General features: G+C 34.1%; 1 protein-coding gene and 1 pseudogene across 3 annotated transcripts in view; one reads left to right on the forward strand and one right to left on the reverse strand.

Moving 5' to 3' along the window:
* Window positions 1-19,747, reverse strand: part of EPHA6 (EPH receptor A6) — an 814,184-nt gene that overhangs the window by 439,359 nt on the left and 355,078 nt on the right. For all 3 annotated transcript variants that reach the window (XM_045785661.2, XM_087861713.1, XM_087861712.1), the window contains exon 4: window positions 12,568-12,723. In XM_045785661.2, the coding sequence (XP_045641617.2) occupies window positions 12,568-12,723 (156 nt within the window). The remainder of the gene's footprint in view (window positions 1-12,567; window positions 12,724-19,747) is intronic.
* LOC123784333 (protein SGT1 homolog pseudogene) lies at window positions 10,248-11,335 on the forward strand (annotated as a pseudogene).

Genomic DNA, 19,747 nt, shown 5'->3' on the forward strand with positions numbered 1-19,747 from the left:
TGCATTTCCCAAAATATATCCTATGCAGTGTCTTTAGTGCTGTAAGCTATCACACAAAAAATGAGTTTAGTACTCCAATTAAGACTCCTCTGGCCAACTGACACTGAAACAAAAGTAACACAATTTGCTTCTCTTTGCTGAATCCAAAATTCCCGAACATTTGTTTATAGAACCTTATTTTCCAAGAAGCATCTATAGGAATACTAGCATTCTGCAGAACACTCTTACAGGCTGACACAGAAGGAGAGAAAACTTAAGGATCACATTTCAGTTACTACATTAATTGCTGTAGATTTATATTTCATGACTACAATCATAGAAATATGCTAACTCACAAATAAACCGGGGTCTTATTCATACTAACTAGAGACTGATTATTCACCTACTGTATAGCTAATTGTGCTTGCAGATGCATTTTCTAACCTTAAGAACAATGAAAATTTGATCCAAATAACTGAGGATATTAAGTCATGGAAGACTACTGTTTACTGAACTGTATTTTACCAGTTAGTCACTACTTGGCAAAAATTTAAATGTGTTTGTTAATTTAATGACTATCATAAATATAGTAGCTTAGTTTCTTAATAAAAAGGAAATTTCTTCTTATTTATGAGTTTACAAATGAGAGAAAAATAGTTCTATGTTGATCTATGACAAAGAGAATATTTAAAAAAATATAATGAACCATCTACAGATATTTAGGTAAATGCTTTGCAATGAGTAAGTTGTAAATTTTACTGAAGAAAGATAAATACATAAGAATAAATGAAAAGTACATCTCTAGATTTTAATAATGTACTAAAAATATAGGTTGTCAGATTTGCATATAGGCATAATTTAAAACTCTAAAAGTCATCTCATTTTTTGAATTACCATTATTAATTTTAACTTTTATCTATGGCCATATTGTTAATCTAATGTCCTTCCCAAATGATCTTGCAAAAAAGTATTTAATAAGAGTAACTGTAAGCAGAATTTTGTATTTTCCTTCTCTAAGCCACTATGTGCTCTAAGTTTTGTTCCTAAAATGTTTGTATATTTGGAAATGGATGCTGAGTAATCCCAAAAGTGGGGCTTCAATCTCACCAGACAGAAGATAAATCAGTTTAGTCAGATAAAGAAATGAGGCCCAGGAAAGTATTTTAATTATGTCAAGGTAATGCACTATATTCATGGTCAGATGATACCTAGGTCTTCTTATGATTAGATTTTTAATTTAATTTAATTTATTTATTTGAGAAAGAGAAAGAGAGCACAGAGGGAGTGGGAGAGGGAGAAGCGGACTCCTTGGTGAGCAGGGAGTCCAATGTGGGGCTCAATCCCAGGACCCTGAGATCATGACCCGAGCAGAAGGCAGACACTTAACGACTGAGCCACCCAGGCGCCCCTAGAATTTTTTTTAACTCTACTAAGTGTATTCTTCCTATAGATAAAAAATGTCTGGTAAATAAATATTTGAAGTATTTTATAGTGTTTTGCTTGAGAGTATTGTCAAATACAAAATTTCAAAACATACAAATTAATGAGAAATTTATTGCCTTCCAATGACAGATTCTTTTTAATAATGTTATCTTAGAGCATTTAAAAATAATTTTATATACAGAAGAGCAACTGAAAATTAAATCTTCAACATAAATATTGCTCAAAATACAATAGCATGCATACTTCAAATCCTCTGCATTCCACATATTTTCATTTTCTTCAATATTTTTACACCTCTTTCAGTAACTAAAATTGATGCTAAAATTAAGACTTGCTGTCCATTAATAGTACTGTGAATGATGACTTAGATAATTCTTTTTAGATTCTCCATTATTTCTGAAACTCACTGTTAAGGAAAACAAACAAAAATCTAATAGACCAGATAGCATTCACTTCTAGAATAAAACCTAAACCTCTCAACCTTGTCACCATGTGTCTTTATAACCAATTCTCTTGCTTCCTTTTGCTGCATCTCAGTGCCTTTGTGCATGCTGTTCCTTTATGTCCTTTTGCTCTGTGGAAGATTCCTACTCATCCTTCATGTTCCAATTTAGGTGTTACCCCTTTGTGACACTTCTCTACTGGTCCTCAGGCAGAAAGGAGCACTTTTATACCTTATAGGTATCATTTTAAAAAATTTAGCCAACATTTTTGAGCACTAATTTTATTCTAAGAAGTGTACTTAACATTTCACATGATTTATTTAATTCAGTTATCATGATATACCCATAAGGTAGCTATTAATCACCATTTTATAGAAGATGTGACTAACACTTAACAAATGTACACATTGCACTGAAATATTTGTATCACTCTATATAAGCCTATCATGGTCCAGCTTGATCCAGAGGTAATATGTGCTTTAACTAAGGGAACAAATAGAATGCATGGTTTTGTATAATCCTCCAAGAATTATTTTTCAAATAGTGCCAATTTTCACAAATATTGGAGAGCAGGTAGTTTGAGGTTATAATCTTTCCAAGAGCCTGGTGTTACTGGTTACAGATAGATTCATATGACTTGAAAATCACTTAAGAGGCAGAAGGGAATGTTTATATTACGGTAACTGAGATTAACTAATAAAGACCCATAGCAAAAAGGGTAGTCACCCATCTCTCTATCCATTGGGAAGGAATTTAAAACTTCTCAAAAAATAAACAAAAAACCCCACAGAAAACCCCAAAACTTCACAAAATATATTTCTGTGGACACTTAAAAACTTGAAAAGTAAACATTTGTGGCCCCAAATTTCTATGCTATAGAACATACATATAATTTTACCTTGGGAAATTCTAAGAAATGATTATAGGCTGCCCTAATCACTTCAGAAAAAAAAAAACCCATAAAATAACTACTTGTATGAATTACAGAAATGTATATAGCTGTACAGCTCAAGAGTTAAATGGCAAAACAACATATATGATAAAAGCACACTAAAATACAAATGAAATAATGAGAAGGCTGGCTTTGGGTCTTCTGAGTCAAATACCATCCAGTTTCCTAATACCATGAAAAAAATATGCACACCTACATATAGCCCTTGCTGTGTCTAAATCAATTATTTTTAATTAAATGCTCATTAGAAATAGAAAAGAGAAATATGAAAAGACTAAGCACAGTCATAATTTGGGAGGAAAAACAAAACAATAAATGAATAGATTAAAGCAAATTAATAACCTTTCTCAAAATGTATAACACTGTGGGGATAATAATGAATGCTATCTTTCAAATTATGGATGCTTCTCGATAATTGGTTTGTTGTGTACAAGTAGATGATATTGAATGGGAAAATACTCTCTGAATTCCAACTGTAGAGCCCTGGTAGCAAGTGGTAACTCAATTCTCCAGCATCAGCAGTAATACCATTTAGTATCTCTTCCTATAGAGGAACTCTTCCCAGGTGATTTGATAAGAGAACCTCCTCTGCTGAAATAAAAATGATTGTATTTACAGTGAGGAAACTCCATGAAGCTCAAATGACATCCTACATCAGTGACCATTATTGGAGAAACTGGGATTCATTGCATACAGGTATTTATTCCATAATGTAAGGGTCATTTTAGTTTTAAAAATATACCATTGCAATAGCGGGAGTGAACATTTAAAGTTCTCTTCTACATAAGACAGCCTTCTAGAAGTAACACAATCCATCTTTGCAACTTCTCCCATTCTGCTATCTGCAAAACTGTGGTTCCTACATTGTGTTTACAATGAGCCACCTATCCAATCAGTTACACTTTGGTATTTCAGTTGTGAGATAGAAAAGAAAGGAACCAGAATGGGTTCTTCATGCAAAACATGCTTAGGAAAGAGAAGAAAAAGCCTTAAAGATATGAGAGAGAGAGAAAAAAAAAAAAAAAAAAGAAGAGATAGCAAGCAGAGCAGAGGTACCTGGGTGTGAACATCCTGTACCCACCCAGAAATGGGGGACTGAGTAAGGAAGCTGAAATGTCCTGCTGCATCTCTACACACTGTTTATTCTATACTCAAAATAAGAATGAGAGAATCAAGACTTTTTTAAAGTTGCCAGTTATTCCAGCAGTAAAGAAGCCATTTTACAATATTAGCTGGAGCCAATGTAAATTCAACTTTTATACGTTCATGTCAATCCCGGTCACTGTATTTCAAATACAAATATACAAACACATGATATTTGCTTAAGAATGAAGTTTGAGGGACGCCTGGGTGGCCCAGTCAGTTAAGCATCTGCCTTTGGCTCAGGTCATGATTCCAGCATCCTAGGATCAAGCCTTGCCTTGGGCTCTCCACTCCATGGGGAGTCTGCTTCTCCCTCTGCCTCTCCCCCTGCTCATGCTCTCTCTCAATCTGAGCTCTCTCTCTCTCTCTCAAATGAATAAATAAAATCTTTTTTTAAAAAACGAATGAAGTTTAAAGAAACTGGTTTTACTCACAAGATACTTGAAAAAGAGAAATTCTTAATGATGTCCATTAGAATTACATATATATGTGCATATACATATATATATATGATCTACACATATATGATCTACATTTTATGTTTTGACTTTTCTAAATGGGTAACACAAATGTTTGTTGAATGTGTTAATCTTCCAGCACCTGTTCAGTAGCTTTAAAAGATCCTATTGATTTAAACACATGAGAAACATCAAACTAAAAATGCTATGACAGTGTAATTATATTTTGTCTAACTTTTCATGCAGCCATATGTTAGACCCTCCATTTCTTTTGATCCTTTCATGCTCTCTGCCTTTCCTGCTGGATAAGTACTTTTTTAGTAATTCTTATTCTCCTTTGTTTCTTTAACCTCAGTTAGTATTTTTCCCTTCTGGCCTGGAAAGGCCTTAGGTGGTTATTTTGATAACAGAGTTCTTGGTAGGCAGTGGGGTCTCCTGTGCTCTCAACTGCTCTCAGAGGCAGCCCTAACTGACCAAGACCCGATATAAAGGAGTATATCCTCCACGGCTCATCTTTTAAAGCACAGAATATACATTAATTGGTCACCTGAGAAATAAAGTTAAGAGTTTATGAAGTAGATTAAAAATCTAGAGAAAATATTCAGTATTTCATTTTAAATTTCTTATTCATAATTTCTTTTATATATTTTGTAGTTCAAGCAAAAAAGACACAAGGAATTTTAAAAATCAAGAAGGCTTAAATTCAAGTATGTTGCTGATATAACTGGTTAGTAAGGCTGTTTAAGAGATCCTAATATAGTTAAAATTAGAGGGAGAGAAATAGGTCAAGACAGGACTTTGAATGTCCTTGGATTGATTCAGATGAGTCTGGCACATAGGGATCGGGCTTTGAAAGACCTTAGGCAGAAGTGATAATATGATCGATATGATTTTGTTTCTAACAGTTCGTAATGTTTTGGAGGTATGGAAGACTAAAGGAAGGAGACTTGCCAGGATATTGTTAAATTAGCCCAAGGGAGAGTTGAAGACATCAACTAAAAATTAAAGGGCCGGGAACTGACAGGAAGGAATGGACAGAAGAAATGCTAAGAGGTAGAACTGATAGGACTTGTGACTACTACATGTTAAGGTCAGGGCAGGAATTATGATTCCAAACTTTCTAGCTTAGATACATGGGTAGATGAGGATTCACCAGGATAAGGAAATAAAGCTGGGGTGAATAAGCAGGCCGAGAGAAAACACAATAAACTGGCTTTTGTAGCTTGATATGAGAAATTATTAGTTTACTCACTCATCAAATATTCATTTAGGACCTAGTGTCTAGTACCTAGGTACTATTATTAGTGTTGAGATACAGGAGAGAAAGAACATCCATGATCTCATGGGTCTTACAGTCTAGTATGGCTAGGATGATGATAAAGAAGCAAGTGTACAAATAATCAGAAATTTTAAAGACTGATATAAAAAAAAGTAAAAGCAAAAGAGTATTGGGAGGAATTCTATTTTTGAATGATTTGTCAGGAAGTGCCTGTCCTAAAAGCTGACATTTGAACTTGAAGGGCAAACAGAAAACAATCATAACACCTTGAGGGAGAGTATTTCAAGTGGAAGAAACTGCTGGCACCAAGGATGAGAACAAACAGCATTTTGGAAGTCCATGAATTTAATAACCAAAGGGAGTATGGTAGGATGTAAGGTCAGACATTTGGGCAGGTTTCCACAGGACATTTAGGTTGCCAAATCCCACAATTATTGGCTAGGCAACTTTGGACTTTAGGAGAAAAGACCAGGATATGAATAAAAATATAGGCACCATCTACTTACAGGTAATGTTTGAAGCCATGAGAATGAGAACATATGAAAAGACAAGAAAGCAAAGAAAGGAATGTGATGAAAACTAACATTTAACAGGTAAGGAAAAGAAGAGGTGACAAATACAATGGTGAGAAAATTAACAGGGTGAAGGGGAGATTACAATGTTCTAGAATAAAAGGGAACAGATAGTTTCAAGAAACAGAATGATCAACAGAGTTAGATATGAATAACTAGAAAAAAAATTTCCAACACAAAATGGCAAAGATCATTGGTGAATTTTTCTGACATAGTTTACTTGAAGTGCTAAATCTGATGACCCTCCTAGAGTGAAGAGCAAAAATCTGAATACAGTAGAGCAAAAAGTTAAAAAAAAAAAAGAAGGAACCACAGCCAATAAAGACTGCTTTTCCAAGATTTTGTTTTTGGAAGAGAAAAAATATTGGACTTGGAGTATTCTTTTAACGAGACAAGTTGGAGTATACTTATAGGTTGTGAGAAAGGAGTTAGTGGAAACAATATGTCAGAAAAGCAAATTAACAAGAGCCAGGCCCAACAGAAGATTGAAGATAGGTCACCCTCTCACCCACCACTATTGGGGGGATTAGCTTTGAATATGAGGCATCTTTTATTTTTTTTTTTAATTGTAGCCATTTGAAAAGCCTAAAAATGTTTATGTGAACACTTCTCCAAAGAAGATAGACAGAAGGCAAAAAGCATATGAAAAGATGCTCCACATCACATGTCATCAGGGAAATACAAATTAGAACAATGAGATTCTACCACACACCTATCAGAAAAGGCCAAAGTCCAGAATACTGACAACGCCACATGATGGCGAGGATGTGGAGCAACAGGAAGGCTCATTCTTTATTGGTGGGAATGCAAAATTGTAGTTTGGTAGTTTCATAACAAAATTAAACATACTTTTACCATATGATCACAGCAATCATACTCCTTGGTATCTACCTGCACATGCATGTTTATAGCAGCTTATTCCTAACTGTCACAACTAGGAAGCAATCAAGTTGTCTTTCAGTAGGTAAATATCTAAGTAAACTGTGGTACATCCAGATAATGGAATATTATTCAGCACTAAAAAGAAATGAGCTATCCAGCCATGAAAAGGCATGGAGGAATCTTAAATGCATATTACTAAGTGAAAGAAGCCAATCTGAAAGTCCGCATACTATAGGATTCCAACTATATGACGTTCCGGGAAAGGCAAAAGTATGGAGACAGCAAAAAGATAAGTGGTTGCCAAAGGTTAGTGGGACACAGAGGAGTTCTAGGGCAGACAAAATACTCTGTATGATACTAAAATGATGGATACATGCCCTATACAAACCCACAGAATGTACAAAACCAAGAGTGAACCCTAATGTAAGCTGTGGACTTTAGGTGACTGTGATATGCAAATGTAAGTCCATGAACTGTACAAATGTACCACTCCAGTGGGGGATGTTAATAACGGGGGAGGCTGTGCATATCTGAGAGCAGGGAGGTACATGAGACTTTTCTATATTTTCTCTTAATTTTGTTTGTGAATCTCAAACTGCTGTAAAAGAATAAAGTCTTAATAAAAACTTTCTGTGAACAAATCTTACATATGATGTAAAATGAAATAAAAAGATACCTATCTCTACAGTAAAAACCCAAAGAAATCATAAAACTCTTAATGGTGAAACTACATTTTTAAGGGTTGTTATTGTTTTGATGATGGCACTAAGGAGCAGGGGAAGACTTCTTGGGGCCCTTAAAATTATATCAATTACATGATTACATGATATCCCTATATATAAAAATTTTCCCTACTAGGCCATTGACTAGCCAAATGTCCTGGTTTGTCATTTCCAATACTTTAGTCCTTCACTTTCTTTTAAACTCATACATTCAAAATCTCTATGCCCCTGATATTAAAGGAAAAATCTGCCTCCTTTTAAGTCCCTGGAAGATTCTCTGAAAGCAGTTTCAAATGCTAAGACTGACAAAAACACCAGGAAGTGATAGCACTGACTGCTAACTGACCCAGATTCTGACCTTTGGATAACACACTATTGGAACAATGGTGATAAAGAATGTCTAATTCATAGATACATGATCTAGAAGTTAAGAGAGCATGTATCTATTACAACTTGGCTCTTTTTTGTGGTTAATGAAAGACAGAAAAGGCTGACTGCTTGTTTGATTCTTGGCCTCAAAAGTTCTATATCTCAGTGAACTTACCCTGGTCCTCTGAAGTCTAATCGTTCAATGACCTCCTCACTTGCCACTTTTCTGATTTTTCTTCCCCAAGAATCTCATTTTCCAGTTTTCAGGAGCAATGATACTTTGGAGATTATGGTCCTTATTTTTTCTGCATATGTTGTAATAACTGCGAGGGTCTCTCACCCTAATCAAAGTATATAATTCAGAAAAGCTGACTGATCTCAAATAGGCAACAGAGGTGCAGGACTTAATATATTTTGAGAAAAGGTCAAAAATTCAGTATTTTATTTTTTTCAGTTTGTAAGAAGGCAGATGATGGGAGCCGTGAGCCCAGTGTACTCGTATCAACCATAAAGGGTATAACAGTTTGAATACTAGCTGATCAAAAACTATTTCAAAATGAATTATAAGAGAATAGCTTACTGTGTTAAACAAACATATATGTAGCACCTACTATGTGCTAGGTATTGTTCTTAGCACTTTTCAAATATTAACATATTTAATCACTGTAGCTACAGAATGAGATATATACTGTTATTATCACTATGTGTGGGTTAACTGAGGTTACGAGAGGTTAAACAATTTGCCCAAAATTACATAGCTATTAAGAACCAACACCAAGATTCACACTCAGATAATTTGACTCTAAAAGATGATTAACTTACAATACTCTGTGCTAAGTTTTGTTAAAACATGACAGTGGTTCTTAGGAAAGTAGCACAGAAAAGCCTCGAGAGGGGAGTGTCCTGAGGCTGGACTAGGGAACTTTCACTAAAGTTTCCATCTTTTTTAGGAGGGTTTTCTCTTTCAATATTTGACGGCAACACAAGATGCTGTTCTCTGTCTAAACTGCCCAACAATGACCATAATCAAATCTTTCTCTGCTTCTATTTAGTATAGCTGCAGGCTAGCATGGCCATGATGCACACGGGGTGATGTATGGAATTGCTGAATCACCATATTGTGCACCTGAAACTAATATAACACTGTTAACTATACAGGAATTAAAATAAAATAAAATACAATAAAATAAAAAGAAAATAAATCAGCCATGAACAAGAGATTAATAAAGATAGTGAAAGACCAGACAGAAAATTAGAATTCCCTGGTAAATGCTATCTATTGATTAAAATAAAATTAAAACATATAAAAGATAAAAAACATAAAAACATAATTTATAATACCAAGTATAAAAAAGGAATTTTTTTTAGAGGAAAGAAAAATCCAAGAAACATAAAACAGTAAGCTGATAAGTATACATATCTGATTCAATGACTGAATAGTTTACCAGGTTCATGGACACTGTCGCATCCAATATTTATTTCCTTAATCAGACTCTCACTCCAAAGAACTGCAAGCCTACCCTGCTACCTTCCTGAAGGGTTAGATTGATGGGAACCAATTTATTCCTTCAATTTGTCAAGGGTCTATATATGGCCTCCTAAGAAAACAAAAAGAAAAATTCTCCTCAATCACTTACCTAGGAAGTTCCACTCAGTTTCTGATACAGGTTTTGAGAAATACTTGCCTAGCACTGCTGTAGCCATTTGAAATACCACCATTTACCAAAGCTGGAGTATGCTGCCCACAATATAATATAATAATATACAGTAACCATGCAAGAAGGATCACATGTATATAGTAACAGCAAGGTTTTCTTGTTAAAAACTCTTTACATAATTAGGTGAGAAATTATATTTCAAAATTTCCTTTTTCTGTTTATTAAATTAAAATATATTCCCAATGAAAAAAATGCCAGGTAATAATTTCCGAGGCTGCAACTTTCAGAAGAAAATGGTTACCCAGCATTTACAATCAGAAAGCAAAAGTTAGGGTGGTAGCGTAACTCATAACCTTGGTGGTAGCAGCTCTAACAGCAATAGCGATTTTTAGGGATGGCAGCAGCTGCAGCAGGACCTGTAACAGCCCAGAAGTTTTCCCGGGGCTTCTCAGATGCTCTGATCGAGGAGGACCCCCAGGCGGCATTAGAGGAGCTGACTAAGGCTTTGGAACAGAAACCAGATGATGCACAATATTGTCAAAGAGCTTATTGTCACATTCTTCTTGGGAATTACTGTGATGCTGTTGCTGATGCAAAGAAGTCTCTTGAACTTAATCCAAATAATTCCACTGCTATCCTGAGAAAAGGGATATGTAAATACCATGAAAAAAACTATGCCGCTGCTTTAGAAACTTTTATAGAAGGACAGAAATTAGATAGTACAGATCCAGATTTCACTGTCTGGATTAAAAGGTGTCAAGAGGCTCAGAATGGATCACAATCTGAGGTGTCTGCATCCCAGAGGACTCATCAGTCAAAAATCAAGTATGATGGTATCAAACAGAATCTCAAGTAATCATTACACTTATGATCAAGAATGTTCAGAAGAATAATGTATATGTGGAATTTTCAGAAAAAGAGTTGTCTGCTTTGCTGAAACTTCCTTCTGAAGAGGATTACAATTTGAAACTGAGACTTCTTCATCCTATAATACCAGAACAGAGCACATTTAAAGTACTTTCAACAAAGATTGAAATTAAAATGAAAAAGACAGAGGCTGTGAGATGGGAAAAGCTAGAGGGGCAAGGAGATGTGCCTAAACCAAAACGGTTCATAGCAGATGTAAAGAACTTATATCCATCATCATCTCACTATACAAGAAATTGGGATAAATTGGTTGGTGAGATCAAAGAAGAAGAAAAAAATGAGAAGTTGGAGGGAGATGCCGCTTTAAACAAATTATTTCAGCAGATCTATTCAGATGGTTCTGATGAAGTGAAACGTGCTACGAACAAATCATTTATCGAGTCTGGTGGTATAGTTTTGAGTACCAACTGGTCTGATGTAGGTAAAAGGAAAGTTGAAATCAATCCTCCTGATGATATGGAATGGAAAAAGTACTAAATAAATTAATTTGCTATCACTGAATTGCATATATTCAAAAAAAAGAAAGCAAAAGTTACATCTACTCATGAATGTGTTACATTTTTATTAAATTTATTCTATGAAAATATTTTATATTAAAGTCTGCAGCAATGCAGATAAATCTACAGACTGCCTCAGTTAAAAGAAATGGGACATCACCATTGTCTCCAAGGAATATGTAACATAATTCTCAATCTATTTTTGCCTTTATGGAATTACATAAGATAAGCAATAGTTTGGCACCAATTCATCAAACAGAAGGGCAAATTTTCACTGTAATATCTTATTTATGTGTTTTTAACAAGACTTTTATAGCTACCTAAGAGGTGACATTTTACTTTTGCATAGCTTAGCAATGCATTAATAGATTCACTTTTACTTTTTAAATGTACAGATATTTCATAATACTTTATAATAAGAGTACAAATAATTTAAAATTCTTGGTGCAGGCATTAAAATGACCTTCACATTTAAAAATTTAATATTCTATTGGTTGCAACCCAAAAACTGGAGAGAAAGTGAAAGGTGAAATGTGGACAAACTCAAAAACACTTTCCTTTAAAGACAAATGTCAAGGAAAACTAGAACTTTTCTGCAAAACAATAGCATGATGACTTTTGAAGTTCCATCTGGAAGCTCCCCAACACACTAAACTTGATGTTCCTAAATTGATGTGCCTTAAAAGGACAAGGGTGAAACAAAGAACAAGTTTTGCTTATAAATTCTTATGTAGCCTTACATTGCTTTAATGTCCTAAGGACAGATTATGGTTTGGAAAAATTTCCAGGGCCTCACACCAGTGCTGGGAATTGCATGTCCTAGATCAATGTGAATTTTGAGGAATAGGCGCTTCCTTTGCAAGCAGATGAAAAGTAACTATGCTGAGAGAAAGAGAAACTTTTTTCTTTACTGTTATCAAAGACAAATACATTATTGCCACAAAATTTTGTATATCAATTTTTTTTAAAGATTATTTATTTATTTATTTGACAGAGAGAGAGACAGCCAGCGAGAGAGGGAACACAAGCAGGGAGAGTGGGAGAGGAAGAAGCAGGCTCCCAGCGGAAGAGCCCGATGTGGGGCTCAATCCCAGAACTCCGGGATCACTCCCTGAGCCGAAGGCAGACGCTTAATGACTGAGCCACCCAGGTGCCCCTGTATATCTACTTTTTAAAACATTTAAGAATAAAGAGACCAAAGGGTTGAAAACAGGATTTCCAAATGCAAAATATATAGACTTACTGGTACATGCCATGGAAGGTGGGTCTTTTTCAGCTCGGAAGTAACCCTTTTCACACTGACAGACAGAAGTTGCTTCCATATAGGTTAAACTGTGGGGAGGGCATTTAGAACATTTTGTGTTTCCAGCAAATGCTTTATAGAATCCTGGTCTGCAAGCTGTAAAAACAGGAAAGATATTTTTATTGTTATTATTGCTTGGGTTATTTTATTTGTACATATACAACGTTTTAATTGATACACATTTTGATCTCAGAGTTCAGAGTCACACATATACAGAAAAGTATATATATGTTAATATTAATAATGAAATTAGTTATTCAAAATCAGTAACATAATGGTGATGTCACATTTAGGCTCAGGTTGCTAATTTTGAAAAGCATACCTGAAATACACATACACAAAACAACTGATTACCAGAGTGTGGGGATGCCCCTCACTGGCAGTAAGGAAAATGATTTTGTGTAGTTCTAGGAGATAGCATTAAAAACATTGAATCACACTGTGTAAAAAGTATTTGCATTTCATTTCCTTCAGTCCTCTTGAGTACTAAAGGAGAAAGGCCCAGTGTGGTGTTGATATATCTTAACAACTGTCCTGTTGGTGAATTTTTTTTTTTTAACAAAATGAAAGCTGGCCTTAGGTTCAGAGACTTTAGCAAGATCTACCTATCATTTGATAACACTGCTTTATTTTTATCACTTTATTTTTTATGGCAAACAATTTTTTCTGTTTATTATATTGGAATACATTCATTTAAAAATTTTGAATTAATTTCAAAATTGGGTAGACAAAATATTAAGTAAATAAGATATATGTGCTGTACACATACAGCAAGAACCATGAAAATTGTAAGCAAATAACCAAATTTTCACAAAAAAATTATGAAAATGAATGTAAATAATAAAAGTTATGTTATGAAATGTTTTATTAGATCACATTTTCTCTTTGCTTAAACCCATGTTGTCATTTACAAGGTACTTTTTTACAGGGGTAGAAGACCTAGAAAAAAGGATCCTAGACTCAGTATGCATCCACGGTCCTGAATGTCCAGGGGGTAGCTTTTTCTGGTCTCAAAGAAACCACTGCTGACCACTTTCTAAATTAACACTGTTATACAAAATAAAGGAAGAGTAATTGTCCAGTAACATATATTATGTTAAAAAAATGTTTTAACAAACTTTATTTTAATCTAACACATTTTCACAAAATGCTCTATTTAAAAATACACAATAATCAACAATAATGAACAGTAATCCCTTGATTATCTTCTGCTTATATATTCAGGAAAGAAAGAAAAAAAATGCCTCTTTTTAAAGATAACTTTAATTCCTACCTAAATGAGTCCCAACAAAATAACTATTTGTCTTTCCCTAGGTACATATTTTAATGAATGTTCCTACAGATCTAAGTGCAATTCGATTGATACTGGTAGTATACAATGTACCACTGACTCATCCCCTACGAGGCGTTAAACACACACACACACACACACACACACACACACACACACACACACACGTGTGGGTGTGCACATCTGCGATGACTGGATTATTTTTGATAGTTTATGTTTGCTTTATAATACTGCTTTATATAAATGACCTAGAAATCCAAGAGAAGTAAAATGAGCAATTCCGTACAGTAAAATTACTTTTAAAAAGTTGGTTACTCACTATCAATGAAGCTATTAACGGTGATACATAAATATCAACCACAGTCTCTTTTGCTGATAAATTAACTAATACTATATGACTAATCAATAAAAACACTGTATCATAAAAATAGTTCTCTAAGCCTGTCAAAATTCAAAGTATGTAAATAATATATACTCAACCCCAACATTTTCATAAATAAAATATTCTTTAAAAAACATGTAATTGCTAAATTTATTAATTATGATATAATAGTTACAAGACAATGTATTTTTAAAAATGTAATAAATCTAACATATGTATTTTATCAATAAAGTAATTATTTTCTACTTAATTATGAAGTTTAAAATAACTGAATATATTCCATAGAACACATTTGTAATACTCCGGCAAGTAATTTTAAATGTTGACCCCAATTAGAAATTTAAATCTTTATCTCATCTATTACAATACTTATAAGTTTAATAAACCACACAATTTATAGAGAATGTACAAATTTAAATGTGGAGCTTGCATTCTGCATAGTACAATATTATTTTAAATATAATTTAAATATTATTATAAGGGCTTTTTGAAATAAGACCATTTTGAAATAAATTAATTAGGAATGTGAACACAATAGAACTATACTAAAGTTTATTATATGTGCAGATACAAAACCTATTAAGACACGTAAACAAGAGCTGTAAACTTTGTTTCCTTTCTGTTATCAGTTGTTCAAATCTCAGTCATAAACCCTGTTTAGCATATAAAGTAGCCTGCCAAAAACTTCATTTTGTGCAGCCAAACACTACTACCTTTATTTTCTCTGGTAACTAAAAAAAAAACTTAGATAGTTTCTTATCTGAAATGTTTTCAGCTAATTTGTCACCTTCTTTTAGACTTTTTGAGTGCTTAAAGCAGCTCTTAAAATACTTACAATAGCTTAGTGATATTCAAACTATATTCTAGAGACCAGGCTGCTAATTGGTCTCAGCACCCAATCCTGCCTACTTTATTCTGTAAACAGAAGGATCTTCTAAGCCTGCTCTGTCCAATAGTACTAAAAACTAATATACATAATTAATTTTAAATTTTGTAGGAGCCACATTAAAAAGCTAAAAGAGGTGAAATTAATTTTAATAATATATTTTATTTAACACACTATATCCAAAATATTATCATTTCAGCATATAAACTAGCTCTTGACATATTTTACATTATCTGGGTTTTTTTGTGCTGGGTATTTTGTACTATTTAATTTGGTAAGTATGTTACATTCACAGCACATCTCAATTCGAACTAGCCATATTGCAAGTGCTTACTCACCTCATGTGCCTATTAGCTACTACATTGGATAGTGCAGTGTTGAACACAGAAATCTGTTCATTTTATCTCCCTGTTGAAAAAACTTTGATGACTTCCCACCATCTTTATGGTAAAGTTTAAAATGGATTGGATTCCAAGTTCCCCTGTGGTCTGACCCGGCCTGCAGCTTCAACCACATCACATGAAGCTACTTCCCTTTCACATGCCCTTGATCAAGGCTTTGCCCTTCTACAGTCTATTCTCAACCCAGTTCTGATCTCTTCAGAACATATATGAGATCACATTATCACTGGGCTCTGAGCTTCCAGTGGCTTTCCATTTCTCCTACAGTAAAGCCATTGCCCTACTAAGTGTCTACTAGGCATTGCATGATTTTGCTCCCTACCCATTCCCTGTGACTCTTCATCAACGGTTTTTCCATCAGGTACTCTGCTCCAACCATGCTGGCCTCCCTCAGAATCTTGCATGAAAGCATGCCCCTGCTACTGGGCCTTTAACACTTGTTCTTATTCACCTATTGTATGGTTTGCTCCCTCCCTTATATCAGGTCTTTGTAACAGTGTTATTGTATTAATGAAGCCTAATTTCCTTTTTAAAATTGCACCTCCTGCTACATCCTACCACAGTATTTTATATTACCCTCCACTCTTTCTCCTATCTACAAAGAACTTAACATCTGACACATGATATTTTTTTAAAGTTATTTCCTCCTAAAATGCATGCTCTGTTAGGGCAGAGATTTTTGTCTCTTTTGTTTACTGAGGTGTATCTCCAGGGCCTAGACCAGCACCAGGCATTATTTGGCCCTTCCTCAGTATTTGGTGAATGAATGAATGACTTGTTAAAGGTCTCCTTTAACTTCTATGAATCTACCATGATCTTTCTTCTGCTTGAGTCTTTTCTTCTGTTGAAAATCTCTTTTCTCCATCCCACCCCATGAACCAATCATCTTGCTAACTCCTAGTCCCCTTTCAGGTCCCACTTCTTTCTGACTTTCTAGACTAGTGTAGTTTCTCCAAGCACCTGTGACTTCTCAGCAATAGCATACCTGTTGGTTTGCAAACTAGCGCTGTGCATGGAAGGCATGGGGAGACAGAAGAAAGAGGCAGGCCTCTCCAGATTGGCAGGTGACAGGTTTCACAAGCAGGGCAACTGAGTATGAGGCTAGTTCTGGGCAGCTGCAAGATAAACAGTTCCCTGCACCTGCCCTCCAGGATATTAAAAGTTTTTATAGAGGCCTTAAATGGGTTGAGTCACATATACTATCCAGATGCTCTCAACAACACCTTACTCTCCCAAGGCTCTGTTCTTGAAAACAGCTCCCACAGTGGGAATGGTTGGCAGATCATAGAGTCCAAGGACAGAAAAGCAGTTGAGGAGCTTCCAACTGCTAAGGTTCAGCTCGAGGGTTAACTGGAGGTACTCGCATCCTCTGTGTTACTTTTTCAGCAACACCTTGGCAAGTACTTGTTTAATGGCTGTAGGCTCCTCAAGGGAAGGCTGGTAACAGTGATTATCATAAAGTAGGTGTTCAATACATATTTTTTTTTTCACTGAATAGGACAGAGTGTGAGTACTCTGCTAATTAAATTCCTGCAGAAGATTATGCATTTCTACTCAGTGTATGTTCTGATCATAGCATAATTCATCTAACTATAAACTTATGGGTTTTGTTTTTGTCTTTGGCTTGCTAAATTGCTATAAGTAATGGATGGAAACAGTGAATAAAGATTTTGAAAGTGATTCAGTTGCAACTCAAAACTATTCTACTAGCTCAAGGTGAGCTGGCTGTTAGGAAAAAACAAACAAACAACAAACCTTTCCAGTTGAAATTATTTACATGAATTTGAATTTGAATATTTTGCCTATTTTGCCTACCACAAAAAGTACAAATATGAATTGGATATTGGCACTGCAATTCTCAACCTTACCTCTGATTTGAAATGTCTGTGTGCCTTTAAAAATCTTAAAATGTTGAACTTATAAAATACATTTGGGTTGTTAAAATATTACCCTACTTTAATATTAAGGTTTTTAGTATAATATTCCATTTCAAAACATAGGATTATACTGTTAAAAATGTTAGATAGCCATTGTTCTAGGTAGTCACATTCTCTTTATGTAGCACACATTAATGGCATACCACGTACACCTCTTTTTTAGCTTGAGTCATATGAGATTATAACTACTTGTCACATTTATCACCTCAATTACTTGGGCATATATCCATAATGCTTAGCATATTTCAAGTATATATTTCATTTTTACACATGCTTAAAAAATTTAATGAGTGAATAAGCAAATAATTCACTAATATCTAGTATGAAATTACTAGAACTCTAAATGTAATAATCATTCTATACATCTATTCAGTTAGTGATTTTAGATTTTGTTTGTATTTCTGTTATAAATGGGATATCAGTACCTACGTCTTGAGAATTTTTAAATTGTTTTCTTTTTCTTCTCTATTACTTCTTTATTTATCTATTTATAGGGAATGTAAACTTCATTTCCAAAAGCAAACCACCCTGCATAAGATAAGAATATTTTCCAATGTATGTCAATACTGCACAAAATACTGTTAGAAAGTTAAAGATTATCTGATGCAGTGATTTCTAATTTGTTTCTTTTAGAAAAAGCTATTTGAATATAGATGTTCAGTTGAAACTTTCATTTTCTTCAGTGATTCTTTATTTTAAGTACCTACTTACTTCTATATTAAAACATTTATGAGGGGCGCTTGGGTGGCTCCGTTGGTTAAGGGCTGCCTTCTGCTCAGGTCATGATCTCAGGGTCCTGGGATTGAGCCCTGTGTTGGGCTCCCTGCTCAGCGGGGAGTCTGCTTCTCCCTCTCCCTCTGTATCCTTTCTCTCTCTCATTCTCTCAAGTAAACAAATAAAATCTTTAAAAAAACACGTTTATGATACATAAATGAGATCATAACATGCATACTCTGTATGGACATTTATTTTAAAATGTAATTTAGAAATTTGGCCTCATCTACCTTTCTTCCATCTTTTTCTTCAAAAATAACTTCCCTAAAATGCCAACACATTGATGGGTAGGTATGTGTACTTATATGTATGATCACAAGAATTTATTAATTTTATAACATTGGGGTAATATCTATATAATAGAGATTTTTGTTCTTAATTACTACTATATAATGAAAATATCTCCAGGTCAATGGTCATGAGTTAATTCTTTATAATGTACCTATCGTATTTCTATCAACAATCTCCCAGTTGAGGGAACCCTTTTCTAAACTATGCTGCAGTAAACATCCTTGTGATAATGTTTACATTTCAGTTCTCAAGAGTGGGAACTCTGGATTAGGGTATGTTTATTATTTTCTTAACATATATTTTCTTAACATAACATTTCTAAAAACTGACAACAATGTAAAAGAGCATCCTAAACTTGTACCCCCCCCAATCCCTCTAACTAATATAAATCATATTTTACTTTTTGAAAATATGTGAAGTTAAATATCATTGTTACTTTAATTGAAGTTTCCTGACCGCCAGTAATATTGCACATTTTTATTGGTCATTTAGTTATACTCATTTATGCATTGTTTTTTATATCCTTGTTTGTCATTTCTATTAATTTGTAAGAGCCATTTATTAGCAATATTAAAATTACATGTATCACTTCTATTATACATGCTTTTCTATCAATTTTATATTGATTTTATGCATAAAATAAATAAAGACAACAATCCATTCATAATAGCATCAAGAATAATAAAATACATAGGAACAAATTGAACCAAGAAGTGAAAGATCTGTATAGTGAAAGTTACAAAACTTTGATGAAAGAAATTGAAGACACAAACAAATGAATATCCCATGCTCATGCTTCAGAAGAATAAATTGTTAAAATGTCCATACTACCCAAATCCATCTATAGATTCAGTGCCATCCCTATCAAAATTCCAATGACATTAGTCACGGAAATAGAAAAAAAAATCCTAAAATATGTATGGAACCACAAAAAAACCCAAACAGTCAAAAGAATTCTAAAAAAGAAAAAGCTGGAAGCATCACACTCCCTGATTTCAAACTATACTGAAAGCCACAGTCATCACAGCAGTAAGGTACTAGCATAAGAATAGATGATACACAGACCAATGGAACAGAACAGAAAGACCAGAAATAAGCTCTTTCATATATGGTCAACTAATATTTGACAAGTAGGACTACATTAAACTTAAATGATTC

Source organism: Ursus americanus, chromosome 4, assembly GCF_024610735.1.
Source record: "Ursus americanus isolate L20-20 chromosome 4, mUrsAme1.1.p, whole genome shotgun sequence".
Taxonomy (NCBI): domain Eukaryota; kingdom Metazoa; phylum Chordata; class Mammalia; order Carnivora; family Ursidae; genus Ursus; species Ursus americanus.